Source organism: Papilio xuthus, unplaced genomic scaffold (assembly GCF_000836235.2).
Source record: "Papilio xuthus unplaced genomic scaffold, Pxut_1.1 DF828952.1, whole genome shotgun sequence".
NCBI classification, from domain to species: Eukaryota; Metazoa; Arthropoda; class Insecta; order Lepidoptera; family Papilionidae; genus Papilio; species Papilio xuthus.
The window spans coordinates 3,852,341-3,875,601 of record NW_013529697.1 but is presented as its reverse complement, the minus strand read 5'-3'; the positions used below and the strand labels follow the sequence as shown (position 1 = coordinate 3,875,601).

The window sequence follows — 23,261 nt, the reverse complement described above, 5'->3', positions numbered from 1 at the left end:
TTGTTTCATTTTGCATGAATAAGGTAAAATTATACTTTCATAACAAACAACAGCTGATATCCTTATCTACATTAACTTATCATAACTTAATACCAATTTCTGTGAGGTCGTGTAAGTCAAACGTTCTAAGTCAAATCATAAATAATATTTTTATCCTCTAATTATGTAATAAGTCTACAGATATTTGTAAGTCATATGTCTTTGTATTAGTAGATGTGTTATTTAGTAAGTGATTAAATTTATAGTACGTAATAAAATGATGTTGACAACCCTAGTGGTATTTCGCGAGATCACGCACCACCCCTGTCAATATGTATAAAGTCAATACTTGGGAGTGTGAATAATTTTTCATCTATTCCTTATGCCCATTATGTGTCGCCTCGCTATCGGCTCCATGACAGACTATTACCGATTTTAGTCGTCATATTTTTATGCAAATAAAATCTAACGAAAAGTATAACACACTAGCGTCATCTGAATTTAGATATTGAAAAGAAGCGGTTACATTGTTGGCAATAATTACACAAAATTACTTGAAACATAATTACAAAATATTACCCTCCTAAACTTCCGACAATCAGGGCAGTAATTCTTTTATTAAAAAAAATCAAAGACATAATTCTGTCCATCGTCACAATATCTATCGGGAAAACATCGTGTCTAGCGAGTGCAAAACCCTCATAAGTCCGCAAGCAGCATGGAAGATAAAGTGGGATTTGTAAGTCTCACCGTGTTCTTGCACACTTTTGAAATATCGCATCTTTAGTTATGAAAAAAAGAATAACCATTATGACGTCACTAATATATTTATTGTATTACAAAAGGCTGCTAATTGCATGACCTCCAGTGTACTCGTGTTTCTTGTCATAGCATAATGCTGTATGATTCTGTAAGGTCAACAGATTTATATTATGTTTAATTAGATAAAGAATATCACTATGCTTCGAGTTTTAAGTACGTATATTAATTACTGACGACGCAACGCATTAAGAATGTAGCTGGAATATTTCTTGAATCTGCTACAAGGTAATTTTAGTTTGGGACTCTGGGATTATACGAAATTTAGAGATTGGCATGAGAACTTTCTGTCTGATGCTGAGTTTATTTGCAATTTTATACAGCTATCTATTGCTTTCAACATGAAACAGACTGTAGGTATGTAACAATGATTAGTGTTGAACATCCAAAAGACTAAGTAATTCAAAATACACAAGCGAGTCAGTCGCACAAGTATCATTGAGTCGCGCGGTCAGTGCAAACGGAGACGCGGCTGTAAAGAGCTTTGCTTTAACTTCAAAGCGGTTGCGGAATAAATGCCAACACTGAGAGAATACAAAATAAACTGGCAACACCTAGGGAGGAGTGCAAAATAAATGCGCCAACAGCAGATTACACAGCCACTGAATCAAAAGGCAGGCTGAGCGTGAAGTGATGAAAACTGGAAAAAATAACAAAGGTGTCGACGCCGACGTCTACTAGGGCGGCCCTATTCTGGGATCTTGAGCTGCAGGGCTCACGTGCCAACGCCTCGGCTGACCCGTTGCACCGCTGCGACCTCCCATCCCCTCCCCCACAGGCCCACATGCCCACGCTGGGTGCGCGCCAATCTCTTAAGAATTTTATACGTATTTATCGCCTATATTAAAGTATGTCCGTTTTATCACAATGTTCTTTGAACAAAAATCTGTAATATCAAAGAATACGATGATGTGTTCAAATTAAATAAAACAATGAATATGACAAATTTAATCTGCATCGCTTAATTAAACAAATAAACAAAAGCAGGCTATTGTAATCCACCTGGTTAGCTATTTAGTGGCTTCTGGTTAATTAAAAAAAAGTGCCAGTTCTAGTAATAAAAAACATTAATTCACAGTCTTTGATAGCTGTCACGTGAATGTCAATATGGTGGGACACGTTTGTAGGGTCGTATGATTTTTACATCAAAAGCAACGGCCGTCTTGAATCGCACCCACCGCGTAAACACAACTTAAATAGACGAGCCTCGCGTGAGGTTTGAGAGCTAACACCACACATCTCGCGACACTGTTTGCTATATGAAAAACGAACTGTCCTTTTTTCATTTCTTCGTGTAATCGTTTAGGATTAAATCAGTGCTACTATTAAGATAGCGACATAAATTGCCGCTATAGAGTTGAAGACGGTTTTCTATGAGTAGGTTGGTTGGAGGATTAAGATGAGGATTACGTGTGCTTATCCACAGTCCATGTGATCATGCTGAGGTGTAATAACCTACATGTGTTATTTATTTAATATAGTATAGAAATATATCTAAAAGCAAATTAATTAGAAAATTATTGAACAATACACCTCGTGTTATGCCTGAATTTAATTTCATAGCTTGTCGGGGGTCGGGGACCGAGGTTAAATGCACGAAATGCGAACAGGATTCGGTAGTGCGGGCTAGGAGTGGTGCGGGACGGGGTAACCGTGCGGTGTCCCGGTTACATTATTTACTGCACTTTAGCAGCTAAAGCGAAAAGCAATAATTCGTTTATTGGACACGGTTACCTAGCAAGTGTACTTCGGCGTTTGTTATAACGGCAGAAGCGCTATTAACTACAATACCACGTTAGGCTAACGTTTTAAATATAAATATTCCGGTGAATAAGTTATAAATGTCAGAGCAAAAACAGAACGATGTGATCATTGAGGCCATTGTTTTTTGCATTTTAAACAGGTGTCCGTGTAAAATTTCATGACGGGGATTACAGTTGGTAGCTGTCGCGCCCTAAAGTTACGGCTTTAATACAAAAATAAAGTTTAACGAGGACCCGCAGCCTGCTGCAGCTTCCCAATGCTGAGCTCGATTTATTGCCCGGTAAACATCATTTATTTATAATATTTTTTTTGAATAATGAAACAACTATTATTTTTAACAAATATTTTTTAAAAAGCGCCTGAATGATTCGAATAGCAATTGAATATAAGATTTTTTGCTAATAAGATTGAAGGAATTTATTTCTGGAAGTTTTTTAATGCATTTTCGTTGTGTATAAATTATACTATGTAATCTTAAGCAAAAATTAAATATCTTTGAATTGTAACTTAAAATAAAAAAGATATAAAACATTTAAAGTGACACATTAATACTGTGAGACAATGATAAGACGGACTTATAATCTGTTAATTTGTTTGTTTGCTGATAGCGAGAGCGAGTACTAGAGATTATCTGACGATAGAAATTCATCTTGATATTTGATTAAGCGCAAGCAAAATTCCTGGAATGAAGATATACACAGATAACATAGTTTGAAAAATGTTTTATATTTCTCTGACTTGCGACTTATTTCTGTAGACGAAGATGACACACTCCTGACAATCCAGGAGGCAGAGTAATAAACGCAATTAGTGCATATTTGTCAAATTAAAATATGGCAATATTAGACAAGCATGTTTTAGAGTGACTTTAGATCTGTTACGTAGAAAGTGTAACCAGCTTTGGGATTTTGGATAATACTTGAAAAACTACAATAATTACTAAACTACATGAAAAACACGGATAAAAACTTAAAATACTTTATTTATTATTATAAAAATATTTTATATATCTTATTTTCAAGTGTCCTTGTTAAATAGTAACAAATAAAATCATTTTTTATGGTATCTTATCCTTAAAACTTCTAATTAATTATTACGATATATAAACTCATTTGGAGGACATTATAAGTCAAGTTTTAATAAACATAGATTAAAAAGCCTTTATTTTCAGCTCCTCATATATTCCGTTACAGGTGAACGTCACTATGATTTATTATTAAGGTAAACAAAAAAATATATCAACAAATTGCTTTAATATTATTCACGATTATTAAAAACACAATAAAATAACCAAAACAATTTAAATTATCTTACTAATATTAAAAATGCAAATGTTTAGATGGATGGTTGTTTTTTTATATAAGAAGGTATCTAAAGAACAGCTCAACGGATCTCGCTGAAATTTGATTTGACGTAAACGTTGAACATAGTCTGTAAGAACATGTAGGCTACTAATGAGTTTGATTTTTTAAATCGTTGTTGAATCGTGGGTGAAAGCTAGTGTTAATAAAAACAGGAAAGATTTGTTTTTTAATAGTCTGAAAATTTGTGAAAGAAGATGAAATGAAGAGAAGATGCTTGAGAAGGTAATTTATTTCTAATTTGAAAATCCTTTTAAACATAAAATTGATAATATGAAAGTGTATTCTGACTGTGTTTTTTTCTTTTAATGATTTCGTAATTTACCTTTCTTTTGTTACAAGCCATTATCAGCTGTTCAAACTTAACATGTCTTATAACCTCTTAAGGTTATACAAAGAAAAGTTCTTTTGTTGTTGGTAAAAATCATGGCCGTCTTCAAATATTGTATATGTTTTGAAGTATTGTTTTCAATATCATAAATTTGTATATTATAAGTGACAATTACATTCAAATATAAAAATCTTTATTGCTGTAGATTTAAGGATTATTTTACTTTGTTATTTAACGAATGGTAGGAAAATCGAGTGGCTTTCGTGCTTTTTGTCATCAATGGTTGTAGAGGGCGCTTTTGTTTTCAACACTTATCACCCCTTTTGGTTTTTAAAGAGTTATTGTTAAGTATTTGTCAAATAAATATAATATTTAGGTACTTTGAAGATATTGTATACTTAAGTTACATTTAGTTTGGTAAGTAAATGAATGGGAAAATTTCGAAGAGTATTTTTGAATTGTAGGTAGGTAGAGAAAGAGCGTCGGTGGCTCAGGGGTCAAACACTTGCCTTGCAATCTGCACGTCCTGGGTTCGAATCCCGCCATGTACCAATGTGTTTTTTGATTTCCGATTTACATATGTACATTTATCCGACGTTCTTACGGTGGAGGCAAACAGCGTGATGCAACCTGCACATATCTGAGAATAAATTCAAAGGTATGGGTGAATTCAACCAACCCGCACTTGGCCAGCGTGGTTGACTATGGCCTAATCAACCATAACTTTGGGTAAGCTCCGGCCCCTCAGTGGGGACGTATAGTGAGCTGATGATGATGAGGTAGATAAAATAATTTTGAAGATGAAATCAAACATAAAAATTAAAGTTTTATTGAAAATGCTATTTATACTTAATTCAATATATTTTTAAATTTTACGATGCTATATAAAAGATACAATTTGATTTCAATAATTTAAATATAATACTTGGAATTGTTACTACAGTACACTTTGTAAATGATATAATTAAGGAAATGGACCAAATAAAAAAAAAATGCAACGCCAAGCTTTGTTTATAACGCGCAGTATCTAATCAAGCTCTGGTGAAAAAACATCCTATATTTTATTGCACGTACGTATTATAAATAATGTTATAGTATTAGATATAATTCCACGCAGGTAATTACTAGTGATCAAACAAGATCTGTGCACTTCTACGACTTGCACAACTAACCTCTACAAATATTCTTAATGCCATACGCATGTAACTTCGCCTATTTTGTGTTTTTTATCCATGATATAAAGTGCAAATACAACAAGAATAATACATAGTTTATGATGAGACTCAGATATACATAACGTCGAATCTTACATAAAAGCTTTTGCCCAAGCGAAGCTTCGCGACGCCTTGCAACTTCAGTAGCGAGAACTTCCGCTCGCCTTCACATTGCTTACGAATATCGTCACTCATACAACAGTTAGCGTATGTTCTTCGTCATATCAGATATAAAATGTTCAAAATATACTTTGGTGTTGATATACTACGTACGTAATAAAACAATGTATATATTTGTACATATAATTAAAGTTCTCAGTGTGAATTAATAGATAAGTTTTGACCAATGGACAATGACTTCCATGACTTAATGCTGTCTTATTGAAATTGATAGTGTAGTGAGGGCTCGAGCTAAGGGCTGTAGTGCGGAGCGAGTCGGTATCGATACATCGAGTCGGAGCGTCAGCGGTGCGGTGCGAGTGCGAGCGCGAGGCGCGGCTCCTCCGGCATATCGATCGCCAACTGCTGTCCGCCGCCGCTTGTGCGGCCGTGCCGCTTGCCGTTCGCCGCCCAAAAGAAACAGGAGTCAGAAGCGTTTCTTCGCGCGCCCGCAGCGCCACGGAAAAAAGGGCGGGGACTCCGCGGCGTCGTGCACGTCCAATCCCGGCGCCGGCGTGCAAGCGTCAGCCAATGGGCGGCGGGCGGCGGGGCGGGCGCGCGCACGCCGCCGCGCCTTCGCCTTGCCGCCGCTTTTTATTTATTGTTGCGCGGATCGCGACGCGCGTCGGGTGTGTGATGCGCGCATAGTGAACCGGCATGGAGTCCGCCGTGGACTCGGCGTCGACCGCGAGCGAAGTGAGCGGCTCATCGGGTGGATCACCGCGCGTGAAAGCAGCATCGCCTGCGCGTGCCATGAGCCCGCCGGCGCTGCTGGCGCCACGGCTCCCACTGCCACCGCCCGGGCTGGGCCTGCTGGGTTCTCTGCAGATGATGCACCACTCGCCCCTCGAGCTGATGGCAGCGGCGCATCACCACGGCCCGCCGCGGTACGGCAGCCCGCCGCCTATCTCCACCTCGGATCCCTCGGCCAACGAGTGCAAGCTGGTGGAGTATCGCGGGCAGAAGGTGGCGGCGTTCATAATCCAGGGGGACACGATGCTGTGCCTGCCGCAGGCTTTCGAACTGTTCCTGAAGCACCTGGTGGGCGGGCTGCACACAGTGTACACCAAGCTGAAGCGGCTGGACATCGTGCCGCTGGTGTGCAATGTGGAGCAGGTGCGCATCCTGCGCGGCCTCGGCGCTATACAGCCCGGCGTCAACCGCTGCAAGCTGCTTTCCTGCAAGGACTTCGACGTGCTCTACCGCGACTGCACCACCGCAAGGTACGTTTCCTCACAATTCGCACCTTACACCATGTGTGCCGATTATTTAAATATGATCTCATTTATCATACCCTTATGTTTGTAATCCCGTTCGTTTCAGTTTGACAGTTATGTATATCTTTTAATTTGCCTCTTCTTAATTTCGATTGTAGACATTCTGATTGTTTTCTCATTAAAGTAACCACGGAAGGTTTTCAGTTATTAATACTTTCCTCGGAAATTTTGTAAGACCTTGAAAGTAATTGAAAAATTTGATTATCTAAGTGATTTCAACAAACATCTATCAAAGGCTGTCGTGATTTGTAATGTTACGTTGTTTGTACACTTAACTCAATCCTTTGTGTATAATTTGGTTTGTTCGAAATAATTAGAGTTAGAAAGTTATAAACTTTTGCGATTAAATCAAAGTTTGTTTTTAATAAGGGCCAGAGTGTATTTCGCGAAAGGGCCATTTCGGGCAGAAGTGTTACCGCGGCGCAGCCCGGCCGGCCGTGGAGGGCGCGACATTAATTTTTCACATTTTAATACGCGCCAAATATTTCGAGCGGGTTAAATATTCAGACAGACCGCGGCGACGGAAGGGTTAAATCTCTGTTAATTAGCGGCCGAGGTTTAAATATTTAAATAGTAATTTTTACAAACGCTGAAGTTAGATTAAAAAAGAATCGTTTGTTTGGTTACATTAGCGTACGGTGCGAGTATCCGAGTAGGCCTATGTCTGTCGTATCTTTGCCCGATGCGATTTTAAAAATGTAATCACCGCGCAATGGCGCGCACGGGACACGTAAACTTTTTTTTCCCTCGTATTGTTGCTTTGTGTTTGAAAATATTTAATTTATCTTTTTTGTCATCCACGACATTTTGGGCAAGAGCGTTTTGGCCCCGTGAGTCATATTTGTGTTTGATTTTATGAAATCATGTTCGTTTAACTGGTGATATCATATTTTCCCGTGCGGTTGCCTCGTTTCAGTTACATCGGCCATCTTGTTTTATGATTTATTAAAATTTTAAATAATAGTCATTACTTATTAACTTTATATAAAGTTATTATTCTTAAAGTTTCTAACGTATCATTAAATTGCTTTGTTTATGATGATCGTATTAAGTAGTTAGCTGTCATTTTTTATTGTAGATGACAATAACATTAATCAATGATAAAGTAGGTAATAATTAATTATTCAAACAACTTCGTTGTATTTTGCAACTAAGTTTAATATAAAGTTTTTTTTTATTTTATTAAATAGATTCAATTTAGAATTGTTTATCTAATAAGATACCTATTACTCTGTTACTTTGTTACCTACGTATTTTGATAAAATACCTACGTCTTTATTTTTTCTATAATTAAATAAATAAAACAAAACTATATTAAAAATAATATGGCTTATATCATTCGAAAATAGTGTAGCTTATCAACAGTGAAAGAATTTTTCAAATCGGTTCAGTAGTTTCGGAGCCTATCCAATGCAAACAAACAAACAAACAAATCATTCCTCCTTATAATATTAGTATAGAACTCATAGATAGTTTTCAGTATATATATACATATCTAAACATATTTTAGTAAGGTAGGTAGTAGGTATAGACGTAACTGTAGCCAGTTTTCAAAAAGATAAAGGTATTTATCATTTATCTTACTTCTTATTAATATTATAAATGCGAATTTTTAGATGTATGAATGTTTGTTTGAAGGTATCTTCAAATCGGCTAAATGGATCTCGATGAAATTTGGCATATATGTAAAACATCGTCTGGAAGAATATATAGGATACTAATTAAGTATTTTTTAATTCCGTGCGGACAGAGTCGCGGGCGATAGCTACTATTATCTTAATTTTAAGCAACATTGTGTTTATTGTTGGCGAAGTTTAAAAGTCGTGTATAGCGATACATTAAAAGATAATGTTACAAAAGATTTTGGATTTAACAAAAAAAAACTATCGTTCACCGAACACGGATAGTTATATTAATATGTATTGACATGTTTCCAGTATTACGATTCGAATGATTCAGACATACAGAGATAGAGTAAAAGATTGAATTATATCTACAAATTAACATGTTTTTGTTGGTCACTAAGTGCTCGTGGATTCAGTACATTATTATGAGTTTTTTTTTAAATATATGTAAAAAAATTTATGATTCTTCCATTTATATAATAGAAGAGAGAAGTAGAGCTACTATTGTAATCGGCGGTTAAATTTTGGCGTGATCTATGCAGCCATTCTGGGGATATTTCCTTACAATCCATCCATCTATCCAATCTTTTACATTTATAATTTTAATAAGACTAGAATTTGAAAAGTTTCTAACTTGTACCATACTTATAAACGTAATTACATTCAAAAAATATATATACAACTTATTGAATAATTCTATTTGTGTGAAGTCGTATTATATGGGCTATTAAAATGGTGCTAGGAAATGCGATATTTTTTTAAGAACGCATCGCCCGCATTACAAAACGTATACAATAATAGGTGGACGGTCCTTTTCACGCTTCAATAATTGCTCGACGGCAGATAAACGAGGCTCAGGTTACGAACGAGCCCAACCCGCGTCTGACTCCGACCCACTCGACAACTCTTTGTCTATACCATTGATTCTTCATCTTCATTACAATTATCTTCCAATTTCATCCTTTATATATATTAGCTATCGCCCGCGTCTCCTTCCGCGCGGGATTGAAAAATAGTAGCAGTACTAGTAATTTAATAAAAAACGGTCAAGCCGTTTCGGATGGTAACTAAAATTATGATTAATAAATTTAATATTTTATAAAGACAAAAGATTTGTTCATTTGTCGCAGGCAAAGTTACAAACTAATGAAATGTCTTAATGGTAGAGACGGTAGTCTACCTAAAGTTAACAATTCAATATTGTCGTTTAAATTACTAGTATTACAACGAAGATGGATAACGCTATTTTTGGAATCACGTGCTATGAGGCTTACACAGTTCCGAATTTGTACTTTGCAAAAAACCAACTTCTTAGTAAATGTAACGCGATAGTAATTCGCGCGAAATACTTTTTCTATTTGTATCGCTAATGACAATTGGTTTGCTGTTACAATTAAATAGGCGTGATTGTAAACCATTTTTCTATTAGGGTTATGTATTTTTTAAACAATTGAAAGATAAATTCGCGGTTGTCGGTTAAAGAGTGAGACGTAGGCCGTAGCTTGAAATCAATAGAGGCATCGCGCTGGGTTTTAAACCATTGTCTCTGCTAGTCACAAAGAGCTGCTTTCAATTACGGAGGTCGTCAACACGACTTTTTATGGTATTACCTTAGCTTTACGAGGCATTTTGATGGTCCGCCTTCAAACGGAGTGATATTTTGTAAATAAACAGAGTCACTGAAATAACTGGCTCATCACCTTTGTAGCGCCGCGGCAGCGCCTTACTGTGCCGGTGCGAGCGACGGCACTCGATTCACTTTTCTTTTTTGTTGCAGCGCGTTTTGAATTTTAACATTTTACACAAGGATTTGGTAGTTGTTCGTCTGTTAGTTCTGACACATCAAGGCGCTCTGCATTTGTACACAAGGGGTCTACTTTAGTTATTAAATCCTATTAGAAGATGGAATACTTGTAGGTTCTTTTTGTTTGATCTGTTCCTTAAGTATGTGGTATTTTGTGGTAGATAATACACGTTTTAAAGGTTAGTTTGAACCCCTAATATAACGCAATATACCTATATCTATAGTCAAACACTTCCCATCTACTTTATTTAAGAATTATATAGTCTACGGTTTACTAAACCCGTCATTGAAAAGACATACATACATACATACAGGTTTCTTACCCTTGTTGTTCATTAAATAAAAGCTGTCACGGTGGAAGCCATGTCTATCCAATTACACACAGTATGCTAGATCTTAACAAGAATCTAGGCTCTACGAGGCATTAGTTATATAGAACATTGTGTTGCGTGGCTAGAAATCAATTTTGCGGGGAGACGTCTAGATGGCGCACGTGCTGCGAACTATGAATGATGCCCAGACCATTGGAGTCCGACTGGCCGAGGTCCAAGTGGTCGTACTCATTGAAATATTAAGCCAAGACGGTCCCGAACCGCCTCCGAGATACACGGCCGTCCATTAATGTGTTACAAAGTAAATTATAACATCACCGCAACATTATATAAATCAATTTAATATAAATATTATTGCAAAGTCCCGGGTTCGTTTCTCTGAAGATTTATTGAAATGTTTTTAAATTTGACACTACAATGTATGATAAAATTAAGTTGTTAACGTAAGCATTATTTGGTACGCACCGTGGTATGTTTATAAAAGCAAATAAAAATGTTACATTTACAGGATGTAGTGAAGTTTAAATTACACTCAATAAACAATTTGGATTATAACATCATACTGTACTATTACTTTTAGATTATCATACGAAAACAATACTATCATTTAAATATAAAATCCCAATATCGAGAATAGAAACTTTGTACCATCACCTTATATTAATTAATATCATCATTAGCTCACTATTCGTGCCCACTGAGAGCCTCGGAGCATAACCTAATTCAAGGGTGTCTAGGCTACAGTCAACCACGCTGGCCCAATGCGGGTTGGTTGACTTTACACATATCATTGAATTTCTTCATCATGTGTAGGTTGCATCACAATGTTTTCCTTTACCATTAGAACGTAGGTTAAATGTCCAGATGTAGATCGAAAACACATTGGTATATGGGGTTCGAACCCAGGACTTGAAGATTACAAATCAAGTGCTTAACCCCTCAGCCGTTGATGTTCTAATTATTAATTAAATAAAAAATATAACGAGGGAACAAATAATCATGCTAGCTATTAAAGCAAACCGCACGAGGATCAAGTTAGTGGTTACCATGCGATGCATCACTGACACATGCTACAATACTCAAGGATAACACTGACTACAGACATGACATATAACTACGTATATATTTATGTCATGTCTGGAGTCTCCAATGTTATCCTAGTATATTATTTAGTTGGATAATTTATGTAAAATTAATTTTTAGTCATAAATTACAAATAGAAAAAGAAAATAAATAAAGATCAATCTTAGATTGGGTCCTTTTTAAATGTTTAGTGACTCTATATTTTGATTTTAATTAACATTATTGGCAGAAACCAAAAAAGTTTTAGAATCTAATTTTAACTCATTTCGATTGTATAGGCTGTTTATTCAAATTTTCAATAAGTTGATTTTAATAATTTTGCTTTTAAATAACTTTTGTAAGTTTTTAATGATAAATAGAGGTTGTAAAAATGACACTGAATACTATATTTTATAATTTTTCGTATTACGATTTAGCCTCGAAATGTTGCATTTCGAGTTCCGACGGCGGGCGGCTTCAGCGATACGTTTTCATGCTAAATAAGTTTAGCTCTAATCAAAATCTTTTATTAATTAAAAAAATATGGAAATGAAAAATGATATTTGTTAATGATTACGTCTTATCACATGGTTAGTGATTTATTTTACTTTCATAAAATTAACTTGGAAGTTATTCTTTATTCTTTTTTTTTGCTCGTTGCAATTTTTGAGTGATACCAATGATATTGATGGCATTTAATATATGCTTAAATATTTTTTTTTGTTACAAAAATGGAAATAAGTTCAAAATAACTCAAATAAACTATACTAGTTAGTTCTTGCAAACATTTAATTACTAATTTTAAGTATTGGTGTATTGTTGAATTCTCGTATAAATTAAATTTAATAGATTTTTTTAAGACACTTTTGTACGTGACATTTTGGTGCTTTTGAATTTTTTTTAAGTTACATATTTGGAATGACTCTTATGGGAGACGTGATGAATTACCTTAGTTTACAACAAAGATAATTATAATGCCTTCTTCCTAAAGTAACTTACTGTAATAATAGCAAAATCAAATTTTATATGATTTTTATTAAAATTTATAAACAGTAACAATTAGCGACATTTAGAAAGGCAGTTATAAATAAACAAAACAAGTTAGCGGCATTAGATTGTTGCGTGACCTTAACAGCACTAGAAACGATTCGTTGGAGAGTAATACTGAATATCCGAAGTGGCGGAGTGACGGAGCGGCAAATAGACTGAAGTAGCTTAAGGAAACGCAATTTCCTCGTTGGCAGGGAAAGCGACAAACAGCTCTACAATGGGAATATCATGGTAGCAATTTATTACGATTGATCAACAAGTAGCCGGGGAAGGAGTCACCCTCGGGCCGTACTCCGCATCGTACCCGTACCGCACCCGCACAGTCGTCGGCCCCGTACAATTGTAAAAACGACACGCACACAAATGACACGAGGGAATCCCTCCGGCTAGACGGAATTATCTCGGCCTCTATTTCCGTTTCGCGTACTATTGAAATAGCGACTCGCTCGCACCCGTCTTTCGCCCTAACGCCGTCTCTTTTTCATTCCGTTCATTCATAATGTTGAATTTGAATGGATTGGGCACATGCGTTTCCTCACTCTCCATTCCACTGCCAGGTTCGGCGAGGATAGCACGTTATTCCAGCTACAGAAATGTCGCGTTCATCCGTGCGGTGGAAAAACTTATGCGTTTTTGAAGGTTGCTTTAGAATGTTTATCTTTCGGATACAATCAAAAGATCATTATCAATGGTTGATAATTTGACTGTGTTTGGTAGAAATCAGTTAACAACAGGTATTATTGTGGTCAGACATTAGTTTTTATATAACTTACAATCAGCAGAAAAAGCGAGCGACAACAGAATAATGAGCGTGATCAATTATAATTCGCTTCCGTGCCGGTTGTTGAATGGGCGATGGAAACTATAGCGTGGCGAGCACCACACGGACATAGAGCGGTCGCCGCGCCGTCTTCTAATTGCGGCGCACCATGTGCTGAGCTCTAATCATGTTTAATTATAGCCGTCGATGGAATCATTGCCGTTTATCATGAGATGAACTGTTACAGAAACACAAACGCCACGGGAATACGATCGAACGTCGCCCCACTTTTATATGTACCATCAGCAAAATAGTAATGCTTTCTGAATCCAGGAAGTTGATTCTTGTAATAGACAATTGTGCATAAAATCATTGCCGTATAAGTGAGTAGCGCAAAATTATTAACATCTTTAAAATATTATATGTACTGAAATTATTAAATTACACAAATGATTAAAATAATAGTGCTTCATTAGCAAACCTGGGCTAGGTTACCTGGCAAAGTCTGTCATGTATTGGGTACGCCAAGATAAGCAGTGCAGTGATATTTTAAACAAATGTTAATTTGTGAAATAGTTCAAAGTTTTATTTGTTTTTCTGTCGGTACACAATTAGATACATGCAGTTATTAATCCAGTGCAGATCGCTATCAAAACACTGGGAGGTGGAATGCACCGGAATGACGTTTTTGTTTCGACTCGCTCCACTCGCTGTTGTGTGAATGAGCACTGCTTATCTTAATTACTAATTTGATTCATTATGTTATCTATACCAATTTATACGGAGTAATGTCACTGACAAAGTTTTAGAAAACTCAGTTTGTAATCAGCCGTGAAAAGCTCTTCCTGGTCTATTCGTTTGCATCACTAAGGATTATACATTCAAAACATATGAAACTAAGCTAAAGATAAGTTTGGTTTTCTGTCTATCCAATATTAATTACAATGGTACGAAGCGATGTTATTTCAGGAGTTAGAAGTCGACTCACAGTATAGTCTTAAGGATAGTTTGATTAAAGTTAACTTCCCTAGCAAATAAACTCGAAATGTATTAGTACAATTAGTACTTTGTAACAGCACCGAGTTTGGACATGTTGCGAGTTGCGAGTTGCGAAGTAGAGGGCGCGGGAGACGCGGATCAACTTCAACTCGCCAATACAACTTACGTCGCTACAACAAAGCAACTAAATGAGATAAGGGCTACTTTAGACCTCGGCTGGGGCCCTCGTTAAACACTGATATACGGTCTATTATAAAACGCAATAAAACATTCGCAGCGTTATAAAAAGATTTCGATACTCACCGCGCCAACTATCAAAACGTACTCGGGACTTGCAAATTGTGATAGTAAAATGAATTTTACGATGCGGATTTTGTTTCTTCTATTTTCATTTCGATGTTGTATTTCAACAATGTTATACGTTATTATTATAATTTACAGCCCCTTTACTAGACGCAACATACATTTAATCGGTTTATATATTTGTTTTATTCTTAAAAACTTTTTATATGGATTTTGTAAGTAGGAGTAGTAATGTTTAAGATTGTAATAAAATTTATGAAATCTGAAATTTAGTTTTACATATTTTAAATAGAATTTGTATCGGATTTTAAACTCTAACAGGTTCATCTTACAAACAGTTTTGTTTAGCTTCTAGGTATATCAAATGTTCAAACTTAAAGAAATATAAAGATGATCAAAAATAGAAATGTAAATGAAAGTGAAATATCGGTTCCGTATTCAAGTAAAGAGGCGTGAAGTTAAAAATAAGTTGGCGTTACAATAATAGCTTCATCTCGCAAAGTTGTTGGCTATTTATAGTAAGCGAGTAATCGCTATTATCGGCCGTTACCTCGCGGAAGTCCGTCACCTTCGTTGCTCGCTTTACGATTTCGTTAATTACTTTAATAATTTAAAAATGCTACCGATTTGTCTTACGTAACCTTGTCTACACGTGTGTGTATTTGATAAGATAAATAGACAGCGTTACAGAATTATTAAAAATGTTAAAAAACTGTATTGTGATAAATTATATGTACAACAGTTGCCGCTTTATAGTTCTTAAGTTAGTCTTTAAGATTTAATATAGGAAATCTACATTAAGCCACTGTTTATGTAAATATTAAATGCCCCTAAGTATAGCAGTAAGTGTTACTGAAAATCAATTTACTTTTATCATAAAATTGTTCAACTTCACAAATAAAAAACATCTAAGTATTAACTCCTTAACTAGACAAAGTAAATTGAAAATAACTATGTTATGACTATTTTAACCAATAGTGTAGAGACTCTCGGGTAATGGTCATTACAAAATAAGCTTTTTACGTGAATCGACAAACTCTTCGATTAAAAGTAATTTACGATACATATAAAATAATTTCATTTCGCTAGCGAACACTTTAAAATAGTGATAACTGACGCACTTAAATTACTTTGTTGCTTTAACTAATTGTTATTCATATGTAAAAACAATGATTTATATAAGGTAGTATATTCATGTTAATAATAGGTATATTTTAAGATAATATAATTTAGATGTTGTAGTCAAGGCTACTAGGAACACACTGTGTGGAGACATTAATCCTCTTTGATATGACCAAGGATTGATTATATGACGAGCTAAATTTTTTAAAAGGAATTGCTGTCGCCCGCGAATCCGTCGACGCGGTAATATGAATAATCAGTAAGTAGCCTATGTGTTGCCTACATATATGCCAATTTCCATCGAAATCCGGTCAGCTGTTCCGGAGATATCGTTAAACAAACGTCCATCCATCCAAACATTCGCATTTATAATATGATTAAGATAAACTTTCGACGTTTATCTTATAAACACCTTTCTTAAGTAATTGATCGCTAGTTTTGTAGTTAAAGATCGATAACGGTCCAGATGCACAAAAATAGGGCAGAGGAATCGATTTGCCCCACATTTTGGCGATGTGGCCGCGCGCGAGGGTAACGCTCGCGATAAGGGATAGTGCCCCCCTCAAAGGCGAGGGGGCTAACCCCCCACCCCCGCTATAATATTTACCGCCCCCGGGCCGTACTTACGCCCCTCAGTATTTACGGGTTAGAGAAAAACAAGGGTACTCGAACATCGGAAGGTGCAACGTAGATTTTAATCCTTTCTGATGTCTTTTGATTGATGGCGGATTTGGCGTTCGATGTTGCGATGTTGATGGATTCCGTGTGTTCCACTACATCGTCGCCCGCTGCCGGTTGCCACCGCCTGCCGCACCGCATATGCAATAATTTACTTTTTTATTTGGTTTTATATTAACATTTTCTTTGTTAAGGCGCCCCACATCAATTTTATATTGCAGTTGAATATAATACATTTTAGGATTATTAAAATTAACTATGACTCTTACACGAATTAATAGAAGTTAAATTTTTAATCTTAAACGATAATTACTTTCATTTTTATACAATTACCAGAAAATGATTGATAAATGTACAAATGGAAAGTAACATTTCCATTTTGAAATGCCGCTAGCGCCATCTGTCAATCAAGAATAAGTTTCGATATAAAAAAAACTTAATTAGACTGCTCTCGAAGTCATGGTAACAGCGATATCTTTTAAGGGAGCGATAATCGATACTATACTCTATAACCACTTCCATAGAATTTAAAATGTTATGATCGTCAATCAATATCCCAAATCTAAGACGGTCACGACAATATAATGCACGTATGACGGGTGAAGACGTCCGTCAAATATTGACGCGTGCCAATGGACCCGCGCGACTTTACCGCTTAGTCAGGGCCATAACACTAATTATTATTTTCATGGTTACGAAAGACAGCTGATCGGTATTTTTATAACACTCGTTGTGCTATGCTTGAAAAAAATGCGTCAATCGCTCGTTCTATAGGCGAAGGTTAAAATTAATCTATGGCGATGATTAAGTTAATTTTATTTATTTTATCATTATATAACGTCGAAGTTAACGTTTATTTTGGAGGAAATTAGGTTTGGGGCATTTGAAACTAGTCATTGTTCGTTTAACTGCGGTCATTTGCGGCGTTCTGGACGAAATGTGCCAATCATCGTGGGCGTAGGCCGAGTGGTCTTATAAATAAAACTTTGCGCTATCATGACGGTTTAGGCCGAAAAGGTTTACAGTACAGGCTATATATAGTGAACTTTTTAAGACAATTTAGAGATAAACATATTATTTGATATACTGTGTTATTGCATTATTTTAGAAATAGGTTTTCCATATTTGTTTTTAGGTTAGTGAAGATAGTTTAGAACACGTTTTCTTGAAGTTTAAAGTATAAAAAAATAATGGTTAGAGAATATACAGGCTGTTAAGTATTTTTTTAATTCCGCGCGGACGAAGTCGCAGGCTAAAGCTAGTAGCTTATTTTATAGTTTTTATTGATATGACCTGCGTTTCTATATCTCTACATGTCTACCCGTTGGTTGGGACACGTTTTCAATAAACGTATCTGAGATATCTTTATGTGCATTGGTTATGAAGTTAGAGCAAGGGTTGTAGAGAGCGCGCTGACTCGCACAAACCGAGGCATCTGCATGCCCTCTGATTGATGCGCCCTGTAATTATTTAGACGCGTTAATAACACCACCGACGGACGCACTTTGTTCCCCAAGACCCGACGCGAAACAAATGAGAATTTCTATCGGACTCTTTAATAGACCTCATCATATCGCTTTCTGATGTTTCGTTGATTAAACTTAAAGAAATTATTAAGAACTCAACGCGAATCAACGCTTTTGTGATTCCTTTTTCGGTTGCGTATGTTTTTAGTTTTTAATTTGATTTCGCGAGTTGTTACTTTAACCATTTTTTATTAATAACTAGTCCGGGCAGACAGTGCAAGTTAGATTCTATTAGACAATTCGCTAGATTTAAATTTATAATTTGTCCTTATTTACAGTACTAAATAAGCGGAAACAGACACTAATTTACCGCAAAATTGGCCACATTTTGACATTAAAATAAAGCTTAATTAGAATGTAATTTGTAATAGTTCTAATTGTTAGAAATAATTGCATAAAACCACACCTAAATACACCGACACACCCATTTGAAATGTATATCATTTCATAATAACGTGGTATTGTTTAATATTTACATAAATGGCCGCCAATATACAGATTGTCTTTATGTTCTGTGCGTGCGGTGGGGCCACAACAACAAATCGGAATATTAACTTAAATAGTAATGGCGGGAAAAAAGCCTATTATGCAAATGAAACATTTGAAGTAAATAGAAAGTGACGTAATGCGAGGCTAAGAAAGGAATAATGAATCGGTTTTGTGGCGGCTCCATTAGATTATGTCTGTTGCCGTAATACTGCCGGTCCCTTGACGCGTGCGTGACTACAAATTTATTGGATAACAATATTTCTGGTCTGCTATGACTGATTAGTTAGTTTGATTGCATTTTAGTATTATATCAACCATACTAGATATTTCCAACTCATTCGTGACTACCTCGACAATTAATTAATAATTAATACAAACAAGAATAGAAGTTAAGTCAATAGCCTAATGGTTAAGGGTACGGATTTCCGATCATGAGGTCGGGGGTTCGAATCCCGCTATTCGACTATTGTCGTAAACCATATTCTAGTACAAGCCTAGAGCTTAGTTGGAATGGTGAAAGAAATATTAGTAAATTTACAAAAAAAATCTGCTAATATTTTACTAAAAAAACAAAAAAAAAGTTAAATAAAGGTTATACTAGTGAAAAACTAACGAACTCTTTTTACTTCATCATCAGCTCACTATAGGCCCCCACCGAGGGACTCGGAGCCTACTTTAAGTTAGGAGTGATTAGGCCATAGTCAACCACGCTGGCCCAGTGCGGGTTGGTTGAATTCACACATATCTCTGAATTTCTTCGCAGATATGTGCAGGTAGCATAACGATGTTTTCCTTCACCGTAAGAACGCGTGCCATGAATGTACCGAGTCGCGTCAGCTGGTGGTAAATAAAATTTCCCATGGACTCATATTTAAAAATAAAAAACAACATCATGAATCAAAAACATTGCAATTTCTATGGTAAAAAAAAGTAAGTTGTAGGGCAAACATTTAATAATAAGGCTGCTCAACGATGGAATTGGCATATCCATTGAGATGATAGATATGAATAGGTTATGATACATATTATTTTTTTTAATAACACACAACCGGCTCCGAATGTGCCGACGTCACAGCGGCATGGGCAATGGATAATAGAGCCAGCGCGGAACGTTTAGCGGACCCTCCAAAATTGAAATAAAAAACATACCATTCGAGATGTAACGGCGATATGATTTTGCACTTTTTTAGTTTTTTTTTTACCCCCACGCGGTTTTAACTTTGAATGTAGACCTTGGGAACGACAGACAGACAGAATACTTTAGATTATTTGTTTAGTTAATTTTCTTTACATTTGTAAACAATATAACTAACGGTATGCTTAGATTGTGTATCCTTTATATTAAAAAAAATAATGATTGCATACAATTCCTTTCCTAATATATATCTTTTCTTTACTCGAACTATTTAATATCATTAGCTACTAGTAACTATATTTAGCTTATCTTAAATGAGGTGAACATTTGTAATAACAACAATAATAATTGTTATTACGATTTGTAATATTAAGTTGAATTATAAAGTTAAAATAGTTTGGCATTAATTTATGGAGTGTCCGTGTCTATTTATTATAAAGTCTATGTAGTCCCCATTTTTGTCAGACTAACATAATTACAGACGAAATTGTTGCAAAGTGACTCGTAGCTATGAACCCTTCTAAAATATCATTATGTATCAAAATATTACTCATAATGTATACCTGTCTGTCTGTTAATGTTAGTCTTACATATTCATGAATTGTTTCAACTTTTAAGTGTTTTCCGAATCTATAAGTTCGTAAAAAAGATATTTCCTGTTTCATTTATAAGTGTCAAAGAGGTTTATTGAAATTTCCGTACAAATTAGTATGAAGTAGATACTTTTTTATTTTTTTTACGACAATATGGTTCATGGAAATAACATTGGTTTTCATGTATTCAGATATGAAATATAGATTAAAAAAATAGATTTACTTAATATTTAATATCAATCAAAGTAGAAATAAATATGGAGGGATAATATTTAAAAGGAATGCCATTTATCCGGACATTCGGACTCGTAGCCCCAATGTTAAAAATGTGATTAATTTAATTAATGTACAGACATGGAAAAAAGCCGACAACCCTTGGTCCAGTGAATTCTATCAGACATTCCGCACCGTCTTTGTTCCGGGGAGAGCATAATTGAGATGTTCGATTTAATATTATTATACATTTCATTTAAAAATAATCCAAAGATCAAAAACGCATTGCACTTTTGAATATGATTCTTAAGATGTTGGACATAGCATCTCATGTATGTTGTCGACCGCGTCTTCTTCCGCGCGAAATTAAAAATAAAACTTAATGATTAGTCTATGTGTTCTTTAAGACATGCTCTACGTCTCTTCCGGAGATACCTTGTCACAATCCATCAATCAAAACTTTTCGTATTAATCTACTCATGATATTTGTCACGATCTGTTGTTTGTTAGTCTATGCTTTGATGTATTGAAACAGTTAATTCGATTTATTATGTAATAAATATTATTTAATACGATTAACATTGGAATACAAAACGTCAGAAATAATTGACAACATAATCAGGCAACATTAGCTCATATTTCCAATTAAAATTCCCATATTTGTTTGCGTTGTTAGGAATCAGATGTCTCTATTGTCTATTGAATAGTTTAGTGGTCGCATTGAGTAAATGGCGCGCTTCTAGTGATTGTTGACATGACTGCGTACATGATATTATGTTTCTCGTAATTAGACATAAGCACTTTACAAAAGAAAGTTATTATTCTTTATGTTTCATCAAAATATACTATCTGTAGATCTGCGATTTCATCTATGTTAAACTAGCTTTCGCCCGCGACTCCGTCCGCACAGAATTAATAAAAAACATAATATGTAGTCTATGTGTTCTTTCAGGCTATGTTCTATATGTATACATCATCATCCATTGTCAAGCATCCATTCATCCATCTAAACATTCGCATTTATAATATTAGTACGATTGTGTTTTTTTATTTTGGTTCTAAAATATGAGTTTATTTAATCTAATTAGCTTTAAAGACATAAGATCTATTCTTAAAAGATGTAGTCAAGTTTCACAACACGGCACAGATAATAAAATCATTTATTAATACGTAAAGTAAAGGATGTTGTCTTATCTAGTGAATTACGTACGAAAAGGTAATAAGGCGTAAACATGGTGCATGTTCAAACAAGATTAGCTACACATCCTGCTATCCCGGTGGCCTAATCTCTATGGAACCTTATCGTTAATACAAGAAATTTATGAATAGTGCTATTGTTGTTCGGAAAGCTAATTGTTTATCAGAGACAAAGAAACCGCCGCGTTAAGGATGTTTATGGTGGGGGATCACTTTTTCACAATGTACCCACTGCGTTATTGCGTTTCAACTTGTCTCCACCATTAGAAAGATCTTACATATAGGGGTGAATGACTTAAAGAAACTTTTTAAACTCTACATTGGAATGTCTTATAGCAAAAGAGAAAATATTCCTATACAAGTTTCATTGCTCGAGGATTTCAGCCAGGATTCTATCCATATTGATTTATTGCATGATTGCAATTCCGATTAAAATAAATATTCTTAGTTTATACTAAGACTAGCTGTCGCCCGCTATCTCTCTAACGCTAACTCTATCCTCGAGAAATAAAATAAAAACTTAATAAGTAGTCTATATGTTATTCCAGACTATTTTCTACATATGAGTCAAATTTCAGCGTGATCTACACAGCCGTTCTGGAAATACCTTCAAACAGACATTTATCCATCCATCCATCCGAACGTTCTCATTTGTAATATTACTAAGATTTGTAAATTTTATGCTCTGATCTTGTATTTTGCAGTAGGCGTTAGAAATTACATGCCTAGAACAACTTCAATTGCGTTTATTACGCAATTGATTGGTTGAAAGATTAAAAAAAAATTCTTTGGATATCGTAAATAAATAACGATGTCGTAAATAACATCCGGTTTGTAATAAAAACAACGAAGCTAAAGTTCCGTATACATAGCTCTATGAAAACTCCAATAGACTAGACTTATTTTCTAATGAGTTTTAATATCATCCGAGGTTTTAATGCGAGCAGTTTTGATTTCACATAATTCCTTTGCTGCTATACAGAGATGAATTGTCATCTGCGACTCTATACGCGTGGTAAATATAAGTAAATATAAGTTCTTTATTGCCATCATTACACCAATACATCTTATTACATCATATTACAAAAAATTATATATGTACTCGTATATATGATGACAATGGGCCGCAGGCTCAGCGAGTACCGCATGGTAATGCTGAGATAGTTTTCAGCCTGGCCCGGTATTTGTAGCCTATGTGTTCTTCCTGGCTATGTCCTACATCTATGCTAAATTTCATCAAGATCTTTTGAGCTGTTCCGGAGATACCTTCAAACAAACATCCATCCAAATATTCGCATTTGTAATGTAAATAAGATAGGAAATACTATTTTTTTTCATTACATTTTCATACAAAGTGTTTGTAAATAAGTTGAGACGTAAATGCTTTCTTGATGCGTTAATTCAACTTCCGGGAGATAAATTCTGTAAGACAAGATGTCTGACGAGGACTCGTGGTATTTAGATAACTT

At 35.3% G+C, this 23,261-nt stretch overlaps 1 protein-coding gene across 8 annotated transcripts in view; it reads left to right on the top strand.

Annotated features, from left to right (window-relative positions):
- The first annotated feature begins 6,246 nt into the window (after positions 1 to 6,246).
- dac (dachshund family transcription factor) overlaps positions 6,247 to 23,261 on the top strand; it is a 132,292-nt gene continuing 115,277 nt past the window's right edge. For all 8 annotated transcript variants that reach the window (XM_013325907.1, XM_013325915.1, XM_013325899.1 and 5 more), the window contains exon 1: positions 6,247 to 6,850. In XM_013325907.1, coding sequence (XP_013181361.1) covers positions 6,285 to 6,850 — 566 coding nt within the window. In that variant the 5' untranslated portion in view covers positions 6,247 to 6,284. The remainder of the gene's footprint in view (positions 6,851 to 23,261) is intronic.